The sequence below is a fragment of the Manis javanica genome, chromosome 17 (assembly GCF_040802235.1).
Source record: "Manis javanica isolate MJ-LG chromosome 17, MJ_LKY, whole genome shotgun sequence".
Taxonomy (NCBI): Eukaryota; Metazoa; Chordata; class Mammalia; order Pholidota; family Manidae; genus Manis; species Manis javanica.
In genome coordinates, this window is record NC_133172.1 from 38,357,821 (window position 1) to 38,379,357 (window position 21,537).

The 21,537-nt window shown below is 49.9% G+C and overlaps 1 protein-coding gene across 8 annotated transcripts in view; it reads left to right on the forward strand.

The window, feature by feature from the left end:
• NLRC5 (NLR family CARD domain containing 5) overlaps positions 1-21,537 on the forward strand; it is a 102,013-nt gene that overhangs the window by 75,933 nt on the left and 4,543 nt on the right. For all 8 annotated transcript variants that reach the window (XM_073226538.1, XM_073226536.1, XM_073226542.1 and 5 more), the window contains 20 exons: positions 163-246; positions 2,495-2,584; positions 2,773-2,835; positions 4,901-4,987; positions 6,639-6,722; positions 7,430-7,519; positions 7,881-7,946; positions 9,566-9,649; positions 9,736-9,819; positions 11,986-12,072; positions 12,551-12,628; positions 13,426-13,509; positions 13,824-13,907; positions 15,441-15,524; positions 16,114-16,197; positions 18,629-18,712; positions 19,918-20,001; positions 20,396-20,479; positions 20,786-20,869; positions 21,011-21,088. In XM_073226538.1, coding sequence (XP_073082639.1) covers positions 163-246; positions 2,495-2,584; positions 2,773-2,835; positions 4,901-4,987; positions 6,639-6,722; positions 7,430-7,519; positions 7,881-7,946; positions 9,566-9,649; positions 9,736-9,819; positions 11,986-12,072; positions 12,551-12,628; positions 13,426-13,509; positions 13,824-13,907; positions 15,441-15,524; positions 16,114-16,197; positions 18,629-18,712; positions 19,918-20,001; positions 20,396-20,479; positions 20,786-20,869; positions 21,011-21,088 — 1,647 coding nt within the window. The remainder of the gene's footprint in view (positions 1-162; positions 247-2,494; positions 2,585-2,772; positions 2,836-4,900; positions 4,988-6,638; positions 6,723-7,429; positions 7,520-7,880; positions 7,947-9,565; positions 9,650-9,735; positions 9,820-11,985; positions 12,073-12,550; positions 12,629-13,425; positions 13,510-13,823; positions 13,908-15,440; positions 15,525-16,113; positions 16,198-18,628; positions 18,713-19,917; positions 20,002-20,395; positions 20,480-20,785; positions 20,870-21,010; positions 21,089-21,537) is intronic.

The following is a 21,537-nucleotide window of genomic DNA, read 5'->3' on the forward strand; positions in this document are numbered from 1 at the left end:
ACCTTCCTTTTCCTGCAGCTTCAATGATAACTCAAGGGCCCAGTATTTGGAGGGAATTTGGGCAACCCTAGCTTAGGATGCATCTCCAAAGGCTTTGGCTGTGAGGCCACGCTCCTAGCTTTTCCCACGGCTTCCCCACCTCATTTGGATGCTTTGTTTCAGATTGTCCTGCGAGGTTCTGAGTGACCAGAGCCTGGAGACCCTGCTGCACCACTTGCCGCGCCTCCCACAGCTAAGCCTCCTGCAGTAAGACTGGTTCCTCAGTTTCCCTGGGCCTGGCTAAGGCTCTGTGCAGCAAAACCGCCCCCTCCCCATCCCTTCCTTTCTTAGATCGTGTCAGCATTCTATATGGCACACCTGGGAGCTCCAACTCTTTTCCAATGCTTTATCAACCTTAGGGGAGGCTTTGACCCCTCCAGCCCTCGGTTTCCTCATCTGACAAATGGGGCTAATATTCCCCAACCCCTCCCCCAGAGTTTTAGCTCAAAACAGTTGCTCTAAAAGTACCCTGAAGAATGGAAGGCCTGTGACAAATGGGCTATTGCATTTCTCCCTACCCATGAAAGGTCACCTACTCCTAGGAAGGGACTTTACAGATGAAAGTCATGTGTATGTCACACACCAGTTTTTGAAGGTCACCATCTCACTCCGTAAAAGGGGAACTTAAGCAGCATTCACCAAAGTAGTTAAAATTCTCTTTTCCGATTTTAGCTCGGACTGGTTAGAATTTAAAAAGGATTTACTTTAAATATTCTTCTAGCAGGGGAAAAAGCAGCTGCAGCTGAGATGGAAAAATACAATGGGAAATTAAATCATACCACTAATAACAGCAACATAAGTACTAAGAATGCTAAGAATCTCTGACATGTCTGAGATGGCTCACATCATATGTAGGATCTTGCTTTTCCCAGAGTCCTGTTGGGGAGGATGGGAGGAGACGTGAGACATTCCAGGGGTGGGTAAGGGCAGCAGAAGTCAACGCACAGCACCCAGGATGGTTCCGCCCTGACAGGAAAGAATGAGTCAGGGAATCAGAAAGGACTTCTTTTGGATATAAAATTTGGCAGACGAAAATGAGAAGACAGGAAATCTCAGACCAGAGAGGGTCTTCTCTATGCCCAAGTTACACAGCATCAGCCCCCACCTCCTCACTGCCTTCAGAATGAGGTGGCCAGCCTGACCCTTGCCAGACCTTACCTTTGTATTACTCAGTCCATCTTGCTTGTACACTACCATGGACCAGGCACTGTTTATGGTGCTAGAACACAGCAGAGAGAGAAAACATGACTGGGTCCTTGTCTTCTTGGAGCTTACCTGTAGTGGAGGGAGCTGGACAATAAAGCAAAGTAAGAAGATGAATTCAGACAGTGCTAAGGTGTTTTTCTAGGGAGGTGATTTAAAATGATGAGGGTGGTCAGAGAATGCCTCCAAAGGGATACTGAGGGAGGAAAGGGACCCAGCCCTAGAAGAGCAGGGAACAGTATTCCAAGCAAAGGGAACAGCATGTGTGAGGCCCATGTGGCTGGAGCAAGCAGGGAGAGGTATAGGAGAGGGAGTGGGGAGAGGGAGCTGGGCTGGGGGCCGAGTTTGGGGTTTCATCCAGGAAACTTGGAAGACAGAGAAATGATGTGTATTTTCAAAAGCTCAGTCTGGCTGCTGGGTAGATAAGGGATTGGGGGACAGGAGGGAAATGAGGGCAGGAAAGAGGCTGTGCAGCCCTGGTAAGAGATGATGGGGTCTGGGAGTTGGTGGCGGTGGGTGGAAGTAGATAGTTTCAGGGTGGATCTTGAGATCTGAAGGCAAGCGAGATAGGGTTTATGAGGCAAGCGAAATGGAACCATTTCACATTCTCTAGGGCAGTGGTTCACAGCCAGGGGAGATTTTGCCCCCTCCGGGGATATTTGGCAATGAAGGCAACTCTTAGTCGTCATTCTGGAGGGAGGTGGGGGGAGAAGCAGTGCACAAATGGCCTTTGGTGAGGAAGCTGCTGAGGTTCCTGCGGGACAGCCCCCAACAACAAAGAGTTACTTAGACCCCATCTCGGTAGTGCTGAGCTTGAGAGACTACTCTAAGGGCCTGAAACTGCCCACTCCTTCTCAGCAAGACTCACCCATTAATTGTGTGCTTGAGGGCAGAAACAATACAACAATAGCAACAGACATGAGTTTTGTGCCAGGCAGTGCATATGCTTGGCAAATTAAATCCTCACAGCGCCCTGAAGGAAGGTACACTACGAGTAACCCTGTTTTCCAGGTAGAGGAAACTGAGGCTCAGAAAGCTTAAGTGGTTCCTTCAAGGACACCCAGCCAGCAAGCAGAACTGGGGCTCAAACACAAGTCTCCTTGGCCCCAAGCCCCTGATTGCCTCTCTTGAGTCGGTTTTCCCTTCCTGATTGCCTTGCTGACCCACCAGTCCTCCCCATCCATGTTCCTTACCCACTGGTCTTGTCTAGCTCTGACTTGCTCACATAGGGCCCTGCCCCTTTCCTCCACAGGCTGAGCCAGACAAGACTGTCCGCAAACAGCCTCTTCCTGCTGGCCGATCTCTTCAGCCTGTGCCCACGGGTTCAGAAGGTGGACCTCAGGTGGGTATTGCCTGGGGACTAGTCTTGTCTTGGGTGGTTGTGCCTGGAGCCTGGTGGGTGTGAGAGGGTAGGGTGGAGGCAGTGGGACCCAAGACAGAGGCTCAGCTTCTGGAGAAGGGGTGTCTGTCCCCTGGGACCTTCCTGAAGCTGTGGCCAAGTGTGGCTGACCCAGATGCTATCTGCTCCAGGTCCCTACATCACTTGACCCTGCACTTCAAGTCTGGCAAGGAGCAGGAAGGCGGGTGCTGTGTGTAAGTACCCTGGAATTGTGCCCTGGCAGCCTGTAGGTGTTGGGGATGAATAGACTGCATCCTGGATGGCCAGAGCAGAATACAGACTGCCTGCCACAAGCCTTCCCTTGGAAGGACCCTGCAAGGAAATGTGTTTCCTCCGACATGAAGAAGCAGTGGTCCAGAGGGGGCTGGGCTTTGCCAAAGGCAGACAGGGAGTATACATCAGACTGGACCAGAACTCCGGGGCCTGGTTCAAGGAAAAGACTTCATAACCTGCCCACCAGGCTTTAAACCCCAGCTCCACAAGTATCTGGCATCCTGGGCAATTCCCTTAACCAATCCAATCCTCAGCCTCTGCAGCTGTAGAAGGGGGCACCAAATTGCAAGTCATTTGCAAGGATTAAATGAGATGATGTGTAAAGTATGAGGCGTTTACAGGTGTGAGTGTCCTTCCCCTGCTGACTCCTGGGCCAGTGCTCTGCGGCTGCGGGGCTGAGAGGGAGGAGGTGTTGCACTGAAGGCGGGATAATGGGCAGGAAGGCAGCCTTCAAGTGCAGAGGTGACATTGGCTTGATGGGAGAACTTAGACCAGACCCTTCTCTCAGCCTCAACCTCCTCCACCGTGAACAAGCAATAAACAGAAGAGCTGATATTTGTTGAGCATCTGCAGGGTGCCGTTCTAAGAACCTTATATATGTTACCTCCTATAAGGTATGGTCACACAGCAGTAAGGGGTGCATCTGGAACTTGAACCCAGGCAATTCTACTGTGCTCCTAGCCCAGGGTGGACAAACTTTCTCTGCAAAGAGCTAGACTGAAAAGATGTTGCATGCCATGTGGTCTCTGTGGCTACATGCCAGTAAATCTGTGTTTGTGGACACTGAACTTTGAATTTCATGTATTGTTTATGTGTCATGAAATATCCTTCTTCTGATTTTTTCTGCAATTATTTGAAAATGGAAGTCATTCTTTGCTCGCAGGCTATACAGTAACAAGGGACCTTGGGTTGTAGTTTTCTGAGTCCTGTCCTAACCCCGCACTACCCTGACTTCCAGAATGCCTTGATAGTTTCTAAGTCAATGGTTTCCAATATGTAGGACATAGACTGCGATGAGATGACTTTTAGGAAGTTGGATAGAATAGTTCAATGCCATTGAATCCCCTAGGGAGATCATTACCCCCTTTTCCATCCTTGGTCTGATTAAAGCCAAGAGGAAGTACCATTTGGGTGTTAGTATGTCCTTAACATGTAAGAGCTGCTAAGCTCCCTTTTTTAATACAGTGAGAGCCCTCAGCAGGTTTCAAACTTCAGGAGGATTTTGCTGTTATTTTACGTGTTCGGTGCTTCTGGTCTGTTCGTGGTGTGCACCGCCAGTTTTCCATTTGAGTGAGTGGTATGGGGTTTCTTTTCATAATAAGTGCATTAAGGAAAGAATGTGCTGATTTAAAAACAGGAAGTAAATAATAGTATCATAAGGAATTTAAGAAGGGGAAAAACGAAAGGGAGGGTAACAGTGATAAAAATTTGAGATACTGATTTTAGGTACTTTCTGATTTTAAGATTACTTTTTTTTTTTTTTAGTTGCTGGCTGGTCACAGGCCCTTTGTTTACCTGACTGTGTAGTCTCATGTCAGGCCTTTCCAAAGCAGACTTACTATTGCTTTCAATCCCAGCATCACCCCCTGCAAGAGCAGACTTTGCCCTTATTGGCCCATGCCCAACCCTGCATGTCTGCTCATTAAAATAACCCCAAGAGCTGTAGTTCTCCACCTTGAGCTTGAACCTGAGTGACCTGGAGAGCCTTACTCTGAGTCAGTGGGTCCAGTGGGATGGGCCCAGGATTTGCACCTCAGCAATTCCCAAGGGCTGCTAGTGTGGCTGTCAGGGACCACACTTTGAGAACTACCTCTCCAGAGAAGCCTGTGGTTGCCAAATGGGATTTGCTGTGGGGGAGGTGAAAGTGGTGGTTGCTGGATAGTTCCAGAGACTCCAAGTGTGGGTGAGGCCCCACAGGAGCTCAGAGGCCACACCCAGGGCAAGCCAGGGTAGAGTGGGTCTGAGTGGCCCGTCCCCCTCCTCCAGCAGGTTCACGGGCTGTGACCTCGGCCAGGAGCACGTGAAGCCGCTGTGCTGGCTGCTGAGCAAGTGTGAAGACCTCAGCCAGCTGGAGTAAGTTGGGGAGCTGGGGAGGAGGGAGAGGAACTGGGAGCGTGTGCCTCGGTGGCCCTGGAGGGGTGTGTGTGAGAATGTCCACGTGTGTGCCTTCACTCAGCACCTCTCAGGACCAGCTAACAGGGAATGCCCGGGAATCTGGGTCACATCCGTAGGTTTCCCTGTACCCATTTCGTCTCTGCCATCCCCTGCCCTGGCCACGTTGAAACCAGTCCAGTGTGACTCTTGATCTAATTTGTGTTTATGTGTACTCGTGATTATGTGTACACATGCCCAGTACACATAATTTGGGAGACCTTTAAAGAGGGTTATAGGAGACCCTTGACGCCATGCTGATCCAGACATTGGAGTTCTGCCAGTTGATGAGGATAAGATGCAGGATCCACTGGTTTGCCTGGAAGGTGGTTAAAAACACCAAGTGGCTCAGCCTGAGAAGGTCCCGGAGCCAAGTGGGGTGGGGACTTGTGGGCTATTGTATTGCTGAGAAGGGGTATCTGTGTGACCTGTCTTGGGAGGCCAAATAGAGTAACACTGGTTTGGGAAGGAAAAAATAATAATGTTGACTCCTATTGAGCACTTTTTCCACTGTTCTAAGTGCTTCACATATTCTGTTTATCCCCTCAACAACCCTTGATACTACTGTCCCCATTTTATAGATAAGAGAAGTGAGGCTCAGAGAGGGAAAGAACTTCCCCAAAGTCACACAGCTAGTAGATGCAGAGTCTGCTCACAACCACTGGGCGTCCAGCTTTGGACCCGCAGCACATAAAGAGAGCTGTCTACAAAACAAAATAAAAAATTTAAATTTCTGTTGTGATGTGGCCAGAAATGAGGCTGATGAAAATCGTGTATTTTAAAGAAAGACAAATAAGCACTATGTCTTTGAGTTCTTCTGTTTTGCATTGTAGAGGGAAATTTCTCTTATTTTTAAGATGACTCAATTAAGAGTCTTCAAGAGACAAACCAATTTTTTTATTTTTAAAATTTCTCAGGAAAAGACAAAATAAACAAGCCTCAAAAGTGTCATAAACAGGGACAAAATGAGCTGAAAGTTTCAGGACAAAAAAAAAAACAGGTGTTCCGGGATATGTGGATTATACTGTTTCTGAAACTGTAGTTAAAACCATAGAAGGCTATGGTAAGAAAGTATTCAAGTGCAATTTCCGATATTGCATTACCAAATTAAAGGGAGAAATCAGGTGTGTAAACACATGCTCGAAACATCTTTCCTTTTCCTGAATTTACTCTTGTTCAAATACTGCAGTTCCCAGCTGATGTGGACCAAGGGCGTAGTAAAAGGGAATTGTTTTTTCTGAAATCCTGAAAGCGTGCTGGACCCCACAAGCCCTGGGGACAGTCACCCATTAATGAAGGGGATGATAAGGACTGGCTAACTGTGGTGCTGTTGGTGGGGGGAAGCTGTTGTATGGCTGGATGATAATTCTAGTGGTGAGAGAAATGGTGGTGGTGGTGGTGGTGGTGGTGATAATGGCAATGTTGGCACAGAAGTAGATCAGCGCCCATGGTGGTGGAGGTGATGGTGAAGGTGGTCATGACAGTGCTGTGTGGGTGGAGTAGTGCCAATAATAACTGTGATGAGAAAAGGGGGTACGTCTGATCCCCAACAACCTCTTCTTCCCTCTTGCAGCCTCTCAGCAAATGTGCTGGGGGATGACGGGTTCAGGTGCCTTCTGGAATGTCTCCCTCTGGTGCCCATCTCTGGTTGGCTTGAGTAAGTGAGAACAGCAAGGAGGAGCCTCCACTGGGCCAAGGGCACCAATGGGCTTCTTTTGAGGTGTCCCTAGAATCCCCAAAGGACAAGGACTGTGGAGGGGAGAGGGGTGATTCTTACCTTGACACCCCTACCTCCCTGGGTCCTCTCCTCCTTCCCTCATTGCCCACCATGAACAGAGCATCCCCCAGACACCCAGGAAAGGCTGTGACTAAAGCTTGGTGACCCTGAGAAGAAACAGTTCCATCCTAACCAGCTGATACAGGATCTCAGCTGTCCCAGCTCCTGGAACGTCTGTCCCTGAAGCATCATTGAGCAGATCTACAGCACACAGATTGGGAGATGTCCCCGTAGCAGGGAGGAGCCTTAGGAAGTCACCCACACTCTCACCCAATCTCCCCAGTGACCTGGGACACCGGTGGCAGAGCCAAGATACAGCCCGTTGCTAAGGCAACCGAGCTTTGCCGTGGGGCCGGGGCTGCCAGCTGCTCTCGAGGACTCAGGGTCTGGTGTGTGTCCTGCCCGTGTTGGGGTGGTGCCCCTTGGCTCTCTCTGGACCTCAGTGTCTCCACGTGGAGAATGGACACTTGGACACTGAGGACTCTCATCCTGGAGCTGACAGCTGGAGGGGACGCGACAAGGGGCTCGGGGGCTCCATTGCCATGCTGCCCTTCACCCCTGATTCCTGAACCCTGCTTCCCTTCCAGTCTCAGTCACAACAGCATCTCTCAGGAAAGTGCCCTGTGCCTGGTGGAGACTCTCCCCTCCTACCCACGTGTCCGTGAGGCCTCGGTCAAGTAAGGAGATGTTGGTGCCACTTGCTGATGGTGGGGGATGCAAGACTCCCACACTTAGTGGCCATCTGTCACTTGGGGCAACCTCTGCCCCTAAGTCTCCGGGCTCACTGAGCATGGCATCAGTGTCCATCCTCCGAGGCTGTGTGCTGTGGGGACCAGGGAGGTCGTGGGGTGGGGAAGGTCAGGTTTTCGTGTCCTCACAGAATGAGCTGGGGTCTCCTCTGGTCAGCAAGGGCCTTTCTTTCTGTGGCTTCCGCCGTCCCTTACCCCAGGTGGCCCGGCCCCCTTCCCTCCTGGGCCCCCGGCGCTTGGGTCCTGATGATGCTGGGCCTCCAGCTTCCCCACACCCCTCTCTCTGCAGCCTGGGCTCCAAGCAGAGCTTCTGGATCCACTTCTCCAGACAGGAGGAGGCTGGAAAGACACTGAGGTAATTCCCGGTCTGGGGTGAGAGGAGAAGGGGAGGGTGCCTGTGGCCACTTCCATGTCTCCTTCTGCACTGGTCCCGCTCTCCTCAGGCACGCTGCTTCATGCTCATTGCCTGGGTTTGCCTCCCCCAGATATGCCCCCAAACCCCGCAAGCCTCCAGTCCTTGGCGTGGGCCTTCACACCGTATTTGTGCCTCTTAGCCAAGTCCTAATGGTAAACCTGGGGGCTTCCGAATCGTGGTAAAGGGCTCAGGCTCTGGAGCCACCTGGGGAGAAAACCAGCTCTCTCACTTACCAGCTGTGTGACCTTGGACAAGTGACTTAACTCTCTGTATTTCAGTTCCTCATCTGTAAAATGGGACTACTAGTAAGACCTACACCTCAGGGCTACTGTGCAGATTAAATGAGTTAATATGTATAAAGTGCTTGGAAAGGGCCTGGCTCATTCGAGTGCTGTCAGTTGTTACTATTACCCCCGGTCGTCTAGAGCTCTGGCTCTCTTTCAGCCTCACCACCACTGCTTTGGGTCAGTTCTTCTGCGGGTCTGATTTCAGCTGTGATCATGGCCTCAGATCTGGGCCACTGCCTCTGGCCAGGCCTCCTCCAATCCATGGACCCCACAGCACCCAGAGGGATCGCCTCAGCACGCACATCTGACCATGCCCTGTACTGCTCTAAGCTCTTCAGTGGCTCCCCATTGCCCCCAGGATGAGGTTCAAATTCCTTAGCCTGCTCTTCTCTCTCATGGTCTGTTCTGGCTCCCACATCCTCCTGTGCTTCCTCAACCCCACACCACATACATACACACAAACTGCACACACAGCACATGCACATACACACCCCCCACACACAAACTATGCACACACCACACACACGTAACACATATATATGTGTACACATGCCCAGTACACATACACAGCACACCACACACACAACCCAGATGCACACACATATTTAGACACAAGGGAGCCTTGATCCTTGTTCAGCAAACATGCCCAGCCAATGAAGCTTCCCTCTGTGCACTCAGCCTGACATTCTCTTCATTGCCTTTTCTAAGATAAAATTAAGACCTGGCTCAAATGTCAGCCCTTTCCAGAAGCCTCCAGTGGCCCCCTGGCATTCTGCAGGGCCATAGCAAGAATCCCAGGCCCTCCTCCTGCCAAGAGGGCCTGGAATGAAGTGGTGCTGGAGGGTAGGGGCGTGGTTACAGGTTTGGGGCCTGGAGTCAAGCAGACTTGATTGAAACCCGATTGGGCCCTTGCCTTCCAGTGGTGTGTCCTTGGGTTAATCAGTTTCTCTGCCTATATATGACACTGCCGGAATTAAATGAGATGGTGCACATAAGACAGGCATGCCTGTTTCCTCACCCTGTGCACCCAGAGGCTGGCATACAGTCAGGGCTCAGCAAGTGACCCACTTCTAGCGCTTTCTTGGAGGATAGTCTCTCCAAAGAGATGGGAAGCTCCCAGAGCGGGAGCCAACCTTAGGCCTTTCCTCAGGCCCTGGTCTAGGCCTTTGCACTCAGTGGGAGGCTGCTCACTGGCACCTGGGGGAGATGAGGAGTCAGGTTGCAGCCCCAGCAGGCCTCACCCAGGCTCTGCCTCTGGCCCTCTGCCCTCAGGCTGAGCGAGTGCCACCTCAAGCCAGAGCATGTGCCCAGACTGGCCGAGAGCCTGGCCCAGGCCACGCAGCTGACAGAGCTAACGTGAGTGACCAGCCCAGCTCATGGGGGCAGCTAAGGGGTGAGGACTCACTGCCAGAACCATCCTGGTAACCGACCTTTGTCCCCAGGCTGACCCAGTGCTGCCTGGGTCTGGAGCAGCTGACCGTCTTTTTAAGTCTGGTGAGGCGGCCGGTGGGGCTGCTGAATCTCAGGTACCCTCTTCCTCCCTTCCCTGGGAATGGGCCTTGGCATGAGTAGGGGTCAGGGTGGGCACAGGAGAATGGGTCCCCCAGGATTATGGCCCCTAGCCATTTCCTGCACCCAAAACCCTGCCACTTGGACACAGAGCCAACTCTACCCACTAGTCCCAGAGACCCTGCCGGGCACACACAGAAGCCACCCTCCTAAGGGGTGGTGGGGGTGGGGAAGGGGTTGCTTATCTGGGGGGACTTAAGTAAAAAGGAAACTCCAAAGGACACCAGCTGACATCAAAAATAATATGTAACAAATGTCATGTTTGTTATGTTCGCTATGACCATTTCAAAACTTTCAGAAAAAGCAGATTCCAAAAAGTAGATTTGAGATTTTGAGAACTCATATTTCCATCATCTAGGTATGACTATTGTTTGTGTTTTTCCATATTTGCTTCACATTTTTATTTTTTTGGCTGAAGTATTTTCAAGTGAGTTATAGATCTCATAAAATATCACTCCTAAATGTTTTACTATGGATTTTTTTTAATGACATTTTCTACATAATCCTAGTTGAATTCATACACCTATGAAAATCAGTAGCAATTCCTTAGTGTCATGATTTACTCAGTCCAATCTAGAATTTCCCCTTGTCCCCAAATGGAACAGCTGGCTTGTTAGATTTAGGATTTAGTGAGGGTTCAGTTTGCATGGGGTGGTGACAGCTCTTAGGACTCTTAACACATCTCACCCCCAATTTTCCTTTCTCATGTCAGTGACCTGGGACAAACCAGTCACTTGCTGTTGACTGCCCCCCTTTCTGGTCCTGTCTGCTTGCTTCCTCGTGATGTCACTGAGTCTGATCCTCTAACTCCTAACTTTCCTGAAATTGGAAGTTAGATCAAAAGCCTCAGTGAGATCCAGTTACATATTTTGTGTCAAAAAAAAAGTTTAATGGCCATCACTGTGCACTTTTCATCGCAACCCATGAGGAGGCACTGGTTGTTCCACAAAATAACCCTTTTAAAAATTGTTATTGTAATACACATAACATAAAACTGACCGTCTTAATCACTTTTAAGGGCACAGTTCAGGGGTAAGAAGTATATTTACGTTGTGCAATCACAACCTTTTTCCTCTTGCATAACTGAAACTGTCCCCATTAAACTATCCCAATTCCCCTTCCCGCTGCGCCTGGCAACCACCATTCTACTCTGTTTCTATGAATACATTACCCTAGGTACCTCATGTAAGTGGAAGCATGCAGGATTTATCTTTTTGTCTGGCTTATTTCACTTAGCATAATGTCCTCAACTTCCTTCTAGGTTGTAGCCTGGGTCAGGATTTCCTTCCTATCTAGCTGAATAATACACCACATTTTGTTTATTCACCCACTGGTGGACACTTGGATGGTTTCTGCCTTTTGGTGATTGTAAATAATGCTACTATGAACCTAAGTGTACACGTATCTCTTTGTATCTCTGCTTTCAATTCTTTTGCATATATACCCAGGATTGCAGGATCGCCCAAAATAACATTTCAAAATAAAACTTTTCTTACTCTAAAAATAATATATACTTGTAGAAATTTGTGGAAAATCCAGAACAGCATAAGAAAGTAGTACTTTGAGAGAAAATGCAACATAACTTTAAAGGCAGGAATATTTTAAGTGATTCTTTTTTCCTGCTTCTAAATTAACATATGCTCATTTTAGGAAGTTCCAAAAATGTTGAAAATTAAAGAAATAAAATAAAAACTATTCATGAGAAGTCCACCATCTAAACAACTACTATTAACATTCAATATATTTTCCTCATATCTCTCTTTCTCTCCATGTTTTTTTTTACCTCTACATATGTATTTGCCATCTGCCCTTTTTTTAAATATAAAATTGGGATCATGTTTTCTATACAATTTTATTTCCATATCTTTGCAACATAACATTATGCAGCCCTTTTCTTAAATCTAAAAATACCGTTTAAAATAATGACTTTCTGTTTGGATTGTGGCAATAAACTGTTGGAACAAAGTGTAATTTCCTGTTTTACCCTTATGCCTAGTTGTATAATTTTATAGTTTTAAAGTAGTAAAAGCTAAAAAGCCTCTAGGTCCCACTTGGCACTCTTTCCCCAAGCCCTGTCCCCACTCACTCTAGGGGACCTTTATCTGTGTCCCCTTCCATGACAGAGTGGAAGAGCCATGGGTGGGCAGAGCCAGATTGCTCACCCTGCTAGAAGTCTGCACCCAGGCCTCAGGCAACATCACTGAAATAAGGTGAGTCCATGGAGGAGGCCCCTCAAAATCCTTCATCTTTTCATGACCATTGGGACCTTCCCTTATCTAGACATTGGTCTCTTGTCCTATGGGGTAAGAGCTTCATCACTAGCAAATATTCTGGGTCCCCAAGATGACAGGAACCCTTGGGGCATATGTGAGGGGTTTCACATGTTTGTTGGGACTTGTGCAGTAGTCAAGCCACAGTGCCAGAGAGAGGAAGACAGCCCCTTCAAGTGTTCAAGACAAAGGGTGGTTGGATCCTGGGCAGACGCAGCTGGGGGTCCACGCTGGTTGCCTAGCAGTAGCCCCTGGATTACAGCCAGACTGACAGAATGGCTTTGGTGTCTCACTGACCTGTGTCCAGGTTCCAACTGGGTCTAGGAGCTGAGTCAGTAGGCTGGGCAGCCCCAGCCCCAGCTCAGGCTACATGGGAAAGCTGCCATGATCCTCACATTGGCTGCCTCTTCTTCCTCAGCATTTCCAAGACTCAGCAGCAGCTCTGGATCCAGTTGGAGTTTCCCAGTCAGGAGAACCCAGAGGCCATGGCCCTCAGGTGGGATCCGCTACCTGAGGCTCCAAGGGCGTGGCTGGTGATGGGGTGGAGGTGGGGGGCACTCCTGCTCCTGACCAATGTTTCTCATGCCCCTGCTCAGAGTCCTTTGCTGTCCACGTCTGTGGTCCATGAGGTCTGGCCCAACCTACCTCTCCCTGCTGTCCATCCCCACCCTAGACCCGGGTCTCAGCTCCAGTCACCCCCTCCAGCTTTCAGATCCCAGCACATCACCTTGCTTCCTTTGACCTAAGCACCTTTGCACAGGCTGTTTCCTGCCCCAGATGTTCTCTCCTCCCCTCCCCCCTTCCTCCTTCACTTGGCTAATTCCCACTTCATCCTTCAGGTCTCAGTGTAAATGCCACTTCAGGGAAGTGTTTCTGATCCCCCAGATTTAGTCAAGTTCTCTCATAATCCACTCATAGATGCCTGGATTCACAGCACCTCTAATCCATACAGCACATTTGAGAAATTAAAGTGCCACTGCTTTTGGGTGAATGCAGCCGTGCATGTATACATTCTGGGGAACAGACCATAGTTGGGTCTCAGCCCCAACTCACCCCCTTGGCTAGGTCCCCTGGTACGGTGAACAACCTGCCCAGCCATACCAGCTACCTCATCTGGACCTCTTCTTCACAGCATTTCCCATAACTGAATAGTAAATTGTGGGACTTTGTTTGATTACCTTTATTTACATACACACCCCATACACACACACACGAAGCTCCTTGTATGCAGGGACTAACTTCCCCATACTGACCCAGGTGTTCAGAAACCGCTCTCTCCCTGTCTACACCCAGGTTGGCTCACTGTGACCTTGGGACCCACCACAACCTTCTTGTTGGGCAGCTGACGGAGACATATGCCAGGCTGCGGCAGCTCAGGTCAGCCCCCTGCAACCCTGGGGCCCTGAGCTCTCTGGTTGGCCCCAGTGTCCACACCAGGCCACATGTAAGAAGCTGGCCAGTCCAGGATGGGGATGAGCAGAGCGAGACCCTGGTATTCTTGCTTACCTACACAGGAGAGAATCATACTTGGCCAGTGGGGGTGAGCCTCAGGGTGGCATAGGGGAGCCCTACCCCACTGGGACCTCTTGATGGTCCTTTTGCCTCTCTTGGACTCCCCGTCTCTATGTGATGGATGGTTCCTGAGGTGCATCCCACCTGAAATTCTCTGGAATATTCTTGGGCTTTTTCAGCTTGTCCCAGGTGAACCTCTGCGATGACAGCTCCCTGCTGCTACAAAGCCTCCTGCTGTCCCTCTCTGAGCTGAAGAAATTCTGGTAGGCAGACACCATGCTCACTCAGGCCCCTTTGAATTCTGCCCTGACCCCCACACTTCCTGTTCCCCCCAGCCCTGGGCTCAGAGGAGCTGTGTGGCTCCACCCCCGGGGCCAAGCCACACAGGACCGTGGAGATGATGTTGGGTGTGTGTCACTGACAGGGCCATGTGGAAAGAAAGTGACTCCCTTCCCTATGCTCTTTCTTTTTCTGCTTCTTTATTATTGGATATAATTGCAAACCAATAGAAAATTTGCAAAAAGACTGGGAACTTCCATATACCATTTTCCCAAATTCATCTTTGTCAGTGTTTTTTCACATTTTCTCTCCTTCCTCCTCCATGGCCCCGCTCCTTCCCCTCTCTCCCTCTCCCTTTCTCTCTTTTTCTGAACTGTTGGAAAGTCAGTTGCATAATCATGCCCTTCATCCTTGAATATTTCTGTGAATTCTCTAAGAACAAGGTCATTCTCTCCCATAATCTAGTAAAAGTATAAAACTGAGGAAATTTAACACTGATACACTATTATCTAAACTATAGTCCATATTCCAGTTTTGCCAGTTGTCCCAATCATATTGTTTATTGCATTTTTTTCCAGCCCTGGATTCCATACAGGATTACATCCTGCATTTACCTGTCATTTCTCTTGACTCCCCTTCAATTTGGAACCAGTCTCTAGCCCCTCTTTGTCATTCATGATAGTGTCATGATGTTTACACGTCAGTCAGTTGTGTAGTAGACTGTCGTTCAGCTTGTGTTTGTTGTCTCTTCCTGCTGAAATGTAGGTTCTGCAGCTGTGGCAGGAATCTCACAGAGGTGCTATTGTGTTCTTCTCAGTGCGTCACATCAGGAGGCACATGATGTTCATTTGTCCCCTTACTAGTGATTGTAACTGTGATTACCTGGTTCAGGTGGCATCTGCCAGATTTCTTCACTTGCAAAGTTATTGTTTTCACCTAACTAACTAGCATCTTGTTAGGAAGATACTTTAAGGCTCTGTAAATACCCTGAAATATACTGCCACTCCTTGAACTTTCACCACCCATTTGAGCATCCATTAATAATTCTTGGCCTGAATCATATCAGTATGATGGTTGCAAAACTGAGCTTTATCTAACTTCCAATTCTCCTTTAATCCAAATGATTGCATGGTCGGCAAGGTTTCCTTTGGGCCCCTACGATATCTTTAACACCTCTCCAGTATTGGCTACTTTGTTTTTAAATGAAGATGTAGAGTTTGTGGTAAACAACAGTAAACCAGTTAGGCTTCACAGGGATGCCCACCTATGGCATACACTGTGAACTTGCCACCTGAGTGATGTGGCTGGGGGACACACTCAGCCAGTCAATGCGCCTGCCTCCAAGCTCTATCTTGGCCTGATTGCATGGCAGGAGGGATTTATGAAGGGAAGGAGGACACCTCCCAGTGCCCCCAGGAACCACTCCCCATCCCATCCCCTTGCCCTGTGCCACCAGCCTTCGGTACCCCCAAGACCCAGAGCTCCTGCCTAACCTACTACCCTTTGACCTCCACCAGGCTGACCTCCAGCTACGTGAGCTCCAAGGGCCTGGAGCACCTGGCATCTGGTCTGAGCCACTGCCACCACCTGGAGGAGCTGGAGTGAGTCATAAGGTGGAGGGATCTGGGGAGGGACGGCCCAACTGAGAACAAGGGGTGGGCAGCTGAGCCTTTGGTAAGGTGGGTGGTGGGATTTCAACCCATCACTTTCTCTGGGTATGGCCTGGGGAAGGCTGAGCACTATATTCTTGGTCCCAACTTAACCACTCATGCAGAGTGACCCTGGGCAAATACTGTACCTCTCTGGGCTTGGATTGCTTCATCTAAATCATAAAACGGGGCTCATCATGCTTCTCTGCCTAGGGTGGCTATAGATATTGGGGCATAGAGAGGGCTATGGGGTGGAAGGGATCCTTGCAGGCGTGCGTCCCTTGTCCCTGCAGCCCTCATCCAGGGCGTCCTTTCTCAGGTCGGCTATGACTATCATGCCCCCCTCGTCAGGAACCCCAAAGTTTGATTCTTGGCGCCAGAAATGCCCCCATGGGGTTTGGACATGGGGAGTGGTCTAGAATCTGCAGATCAGAGCTGTCCTCCTTGGGGCACCAAGGCACAGAATGGGGCCAATGAGACAGCTCGACTCCAGGGGCTGGTAGTCTTGTCTGACAGTCACCTCATACTTTGCCCCCTCCAGCTTGTCTAACAATCAATTTGGTGAAGAAGACACCAAGGTGCTGATGGAGGCCCTTGAGGGCAAGTGCTGTCTGAAGAGGCTTGAGTAAGGTGGTGGTGGTTGCAGGTGGTGGTGGTGAATTGCGGGTGTGGATGGGGTTTTGGAAGCACGCCTAGGAACTTTTGAATCTCTTGGGAACAAACTGTCAAATCCCTGGATGGACCCATGTGAGCTGAATGCTCTCCCTCTAACTTCTTACCTGCCTCTGAGTGACATTAAAATGCTTGATCATAGGAAACAGAACACTCACTCAAACGAACCCAACCCAGAAATGTACTGGCTCCTGTCACAGAAAATTACAAGGCATCTGACTTCAGGCATGGCTGGATCCAGGGGTTCTATACTTGCTTCCCCCATCCCCCACCCCCCATCTCTATTTCATTTTCAGGCAGACTGTCCCCACAGGTACAGGCTTACTTTCTACCAGCTAAGTAGCAAGAGAGCACCTTCTCAAGGCCCTTGATTAAATCCCAGTGGCCTAGCTAGGATCATATGCCCATCCCTAATCCAATCACTGTGGCTGTAAGCATGCAATTGGCCAGATCTGGGTCACGTGCCCACCCAACTATCTGAGTTGGAGCAGGGAGGTATTTCAGGTTTCTGTTAACAGAAGAAGGGGAAAAAACTCTGGGCGAAAAAAACCTCACACATGTCTACTGCCATTTGCCTACAATCGTTTCCTTAGTAACTGGCAACTTTTAGTCCCACCTATAATCTGGAGTTACCAAATTCTTAGAAACACCAGAAACAGCCTCAGAAACACCAGAAACATACCTGTGTGGGACAGGTCCCCATCTTGCACAGACATAATAGCATCCAGACAGAACATGTAATGGCATTTTCAGCTTTTAATCTTTAGAGTTTTTCTGATGACCAGAAATGCACACAACTTAGAAAAAGTTCCATCACTGCAGAAATGTGTAACAAAGGACATGGAATTCCCTGGCAAGGACACCTCATGAGAATACTGTGCGTGAGCAGTTTGTGAATTTTTCTCCAGACTTTTTCTGACATGTTTTAAATACAGTTTTAAAATAGGCTTTTGACTTTTTGCCCCTTAACAATGAAATTCTCCCACTTTGTCCCTTTTTGCCTGCCCTGGGAATGAGAGTGGGGGGTGCTAATAAGTAGACCTTTGACCAGAGGGTCTGCCTCTCTTCCCATCAAGCTGTTTCTTTGGCCTTCTGCTGTGTACCTGCACCTCTGCTCAGCCTCCCTTCCTTCTGGAAGCTTTTATTTGGGGGGTAGGAAGCTCAGTGAGATCATTCAGTGGCTCATTCAGACATTTGAGACAAATATATAATCACCTAGGTGCCTGGGCCAGAGCCAGGAGCTGGGCTGCTATGGAGAACAGGGCAGATGTGTTGCCCTTTCTACTGATTTCCCAGGCATCCATGCTGTTCCCCCCATCACCACCTTAGCCACCCAGTCTGTAAAGTGAGCACCAACCTCTCTTTCCTGTCTGAAGATAGAGGGTGGATCTTTGCTGCCCAGAGGCCCCTTCTGGTTTCAAATCTGTTATTGCTGAGTGTCTCCTCCGTGACAAGCAGCTCCCCTCAAATCCAGTTGACTTCTTTCACTTTCCATCTGTAGCAAAATATTTAGGGGCACACAGCCTGGTTAGGAGCCACCCACCTGGGTTCATCTTTTGGTAGGGTGACCAACTGTCCCAGTTTCTCCAGGGCTCACAGTCCCTTATCCTGGAAAACGCTTCAGTTCTACGCAAACCAGGACAGTTGTCATCTCTTTGTTCTACCTCCCAAAGTGTGAGTTTAGGCCATTTACTTAAGCTCTCTGTCCTTTTCTCCTCTTCTTAACTTTGGGGATAATAGCTGCACCTACTTCCTAGGATTGTCATGGGGGTTAGATGAGATGATACATATTAGAACAGAGGCTGGTACAGAGCTCACACTCGAAGTATTGGCTGTTATTTATTCCCCCCTCCTAGCTCGCCTGGGGGCTTCAAGGACATGATCCCATGGGTAACATGTGGCTGGGGCCCGGGAATGAGTACGAGCCCTAAAGTCTTGGGTTCTATTCCTGATACTGCTACTTTCTGCATGTGACCTCGTAAAAGGGGGTCTTCTTATTCTGAGCCTCAGTGTTCCTCATCTGTAAAATGGGGATGGTAATAGACCCACCTCTCAAGATTGCCCTGAGCCCGGGGCAGGGCCCATAGTATGTACTTGATATGGTTGGGATGATTACTGGTCAGTAGTCTGGGTCCCATGTGATTCAGAATATAGAACTGCTGCCTGGATGACCTTAATAATTTGTTCAGAGAAATGGCATTTGGATTCCCCAGTTACGTTTTGTACAACGTTTTATGCTGTGTGTGTGTAGGTGGCCATCTTGGAGGTCACTGGGCATTGCTAAGCAGTGAGGTCTCAAGCCCCTGGGCTGCACAAGGCTTCAGTCTGCACCTGGGACCCAACCTGAGCCCCACCCATTCCTCCTCTGCCCTCCTTTCCCTCAGTCTCAGCCACCTCCCACTGGGCAGCTCCTCCCTGGCCGTGCTCACTCAAAGACTAAGCCACATGACCCTCCTGCAGAGCCTCCGGTGAGTGACCAAGTGTCCCCAGGGGGATGAGTGGAAGGATGCACTCCCCAGCTCTGTTGGGACCACCCACCCAGGGAAGCCCTGGGGGCACATACCTGGGGACCCTCCATGGCTCCTGTCCTGGGGATATTCACATCCTCCATCAGGTTGATGCCCACTGCTCTTGCCTTTTAATGTTACCAACTTCTGGCTGTAAAAGTGACCTGAGGTATCAGGCCTAAGTTCTAGAACAACCTTTAATGTGCACAAATTCACCCTGTGTTCTTGTTCACATTTTTTATCCCATGGGTATGGGTTGCCTAGATTCTGCATCTCTAACAAGCTCCCAAGTGAGACCAGCTCTGGGGCCCACCAACCACACTTTGAGTAGTGAGGGTCTTAGCGTAGATCTGCTGACCTTGACATCTGCCCCTTTTGCCCCTGGCCACTTTGATAAACAAGTATCACATGCTCTTTTCATATGTTTTTAAAATATGAAATACTTTGACTAAAAACAAACCCTAGAATGGCACAAAGCATAGCTTTGTTCTTACCCAACTCTGGCTGTGCAGTGTGCATCAGAAATGAGGTCAGGGGTCAGCAAAGCCTATCAGACGGGACCAGGTCATTTCACCCAAAATTAATTTACCAAAAAGAAGTTTGCTAAAATTTAATTTGGGAAACAACCAAAAGCTTCAAATACTTAACATGGGGCTAAGACAATTTGCCTCTGCTGTTTTGTTTTGTTTTATCCACCTCACAGAGGCAGGGCAAGGTCAGGGTCAAGAAAAAACAATAAAATGAGTTTATGGAAAAGCCCACCATATGTATAGATTAGAAAACCATATGCCCTGGAGAAATGATTTGCCTGAAATTGGCATTCAGCTGGGCTGGCCTGGAAATCCCTGTTACAGAGGCTGAGACAAAGCCTGGCCAAACCAAAACGTGTGGCCACTGTTCCCGGGCTAGGGGTTCTGGGCTTTCATTTCCACCTTGTCTGTAAGTCACTGGGAGCCTTTGGCCAGTCACGGCTACCTCCCTGGGCTTCAATTTTTCTCATCTGGCATTAGGTACAGTTATTCCCATCTTGCCAGTTCCCCTCTCTCCCCTCCGAGAAGTTTGTGGCTGGCCTATGAGTTCCTGGATGTGTGAAGTCTTTGCAAACTGTAGAGTTCTTAGCATAGCACCTGCAAAGGCCTTTACTCCTAAGACTTCCTCTTCTCCAGTCTAAGCAGGAATGACCTTGGTGATGTCGGCTGCTACCACCTTTCTGAGGCTCTCAGAGCTGCCACCAGCTTGGAGGAACTGGGGTGAGTTGCCTGTCCCACCCCAAAGACAAGACAGCTTTGACCGGGGAAGATGACAAAAGCAAGAGGCTCCTGGAGCACATCCCTCACTTCCCAGTCTCATCTCCTTCACCCACGTCCACGCCGTGTGACCCCTTGAACACGGGAGACCCAAAGATAAGATGCAAGAGTATGGATTGCAGCAAGAGGGATTTAGGTCAGACACTAAGGAGAACATCCTAAACAGAAGACAAGAGTTTGGAGTTCTCACCCAACAAAGGCTGAGGGGACGCTTGCAGTGTGAGCAGAGGTCTCTCTCTAGACTTTGGCTCCTCTTCTTTTCAGGGAGGGGAAAGTAGACAGGAGGAGATGGGGGGCAGGCTGGTGGTTTCACTTTTCTTGCTGTTCTCTCCCTAAGCTTGAGCCACAACCGAATTGGAGATGCTGGTGCCCAGCACGTAGCTGCCATCCTACTGGGTCTGCCCAAGCTCAGGAAGCTTGAGTGAGTGTCCCATCTGCTGACAGGGGCCCTCAGTGGCTTTGCTGTGGTCTGGGGAGGCACTGGCCCTTGGCTCAGGTTCCTATTCCTCCCCCAGCCTCTGTGTCCAGACAGTGGGGCTGGGTTACCTCCTGGCCCTGCTGACTGTGGGACCTGAGTTGGCCTGGCCCTGCTCCACTCTGGGCCTTTCTGCCCCATCAGGCTGGGAAGGTGTATAGCACTGGGTGCTGCCTTTTTGGGACCCAGCAGGTGGGGTGGGCTGGAGGGAGGCAGGGAGTCCCAGAGGCTGATGCTCTGCCCCTCCCTCAGCCTCTCAGCAAATGGCATCGGCCCAGCTGGGGGAGCATTGCTGGCAGAGCCTCTCACCCTTTGCAGGGACCTGGAGGAACTGATGTGAGTGTGTGCCCAAGTGGGCTGCCCTCTGCCCCCTGCATCTCCACAGCCCACCTGGGCCTCATCTCCCCCAGTGGGCACAGGGCCGGGGTCTGGACCTGGCCAGCCTGGTGCTCACCCTCATCTTCTCTTCTTTTCCAGGCTCGGCTGCAATGCTCTAGGGGACTCCACAGCCCTGGGGCTGGCCCGGGGGCTGCCCCAACACTTGAGGGTTCTACAGTGAGTGTCACCCTGCCAGGAGCATATGCAAGGCTAGTGAGGAGGGGTTCCCTAGGAGCAGGGGGTCAAGGTGCCCATCAGCTGAGCTGCCCTGCCTTAGGTCAAACTTGGTGCATCTGGGGGCTAGCTCCCACTCCTGCCTGGCCCTCCCCTCCCTCAGGAGTCTGGGGCAGGGAAGTCGGGAGACCTAGCCTAGTCCTGGATCTGCAGACCAGCCCCTGTGTGCCCTTGGCCACGTCACTGTCAGTTTCCTTATCTGAGAAGCAAGTACAACAAGCCCAGCTCAGCAGGCCCTTCAGCCAGTCTCTGTGGCTGAATGAGGAAGTGTCAGCAAAGGGCTATGCAGCAGAAAAGGGCCAAGCAGCACAGCCTCAGCACTTCACAGTTTAAGTCCATGGTTTTATTTGAGCCTCAAAGCAGCCTCGTGGCCTGGATTTCTATTTGCTCCA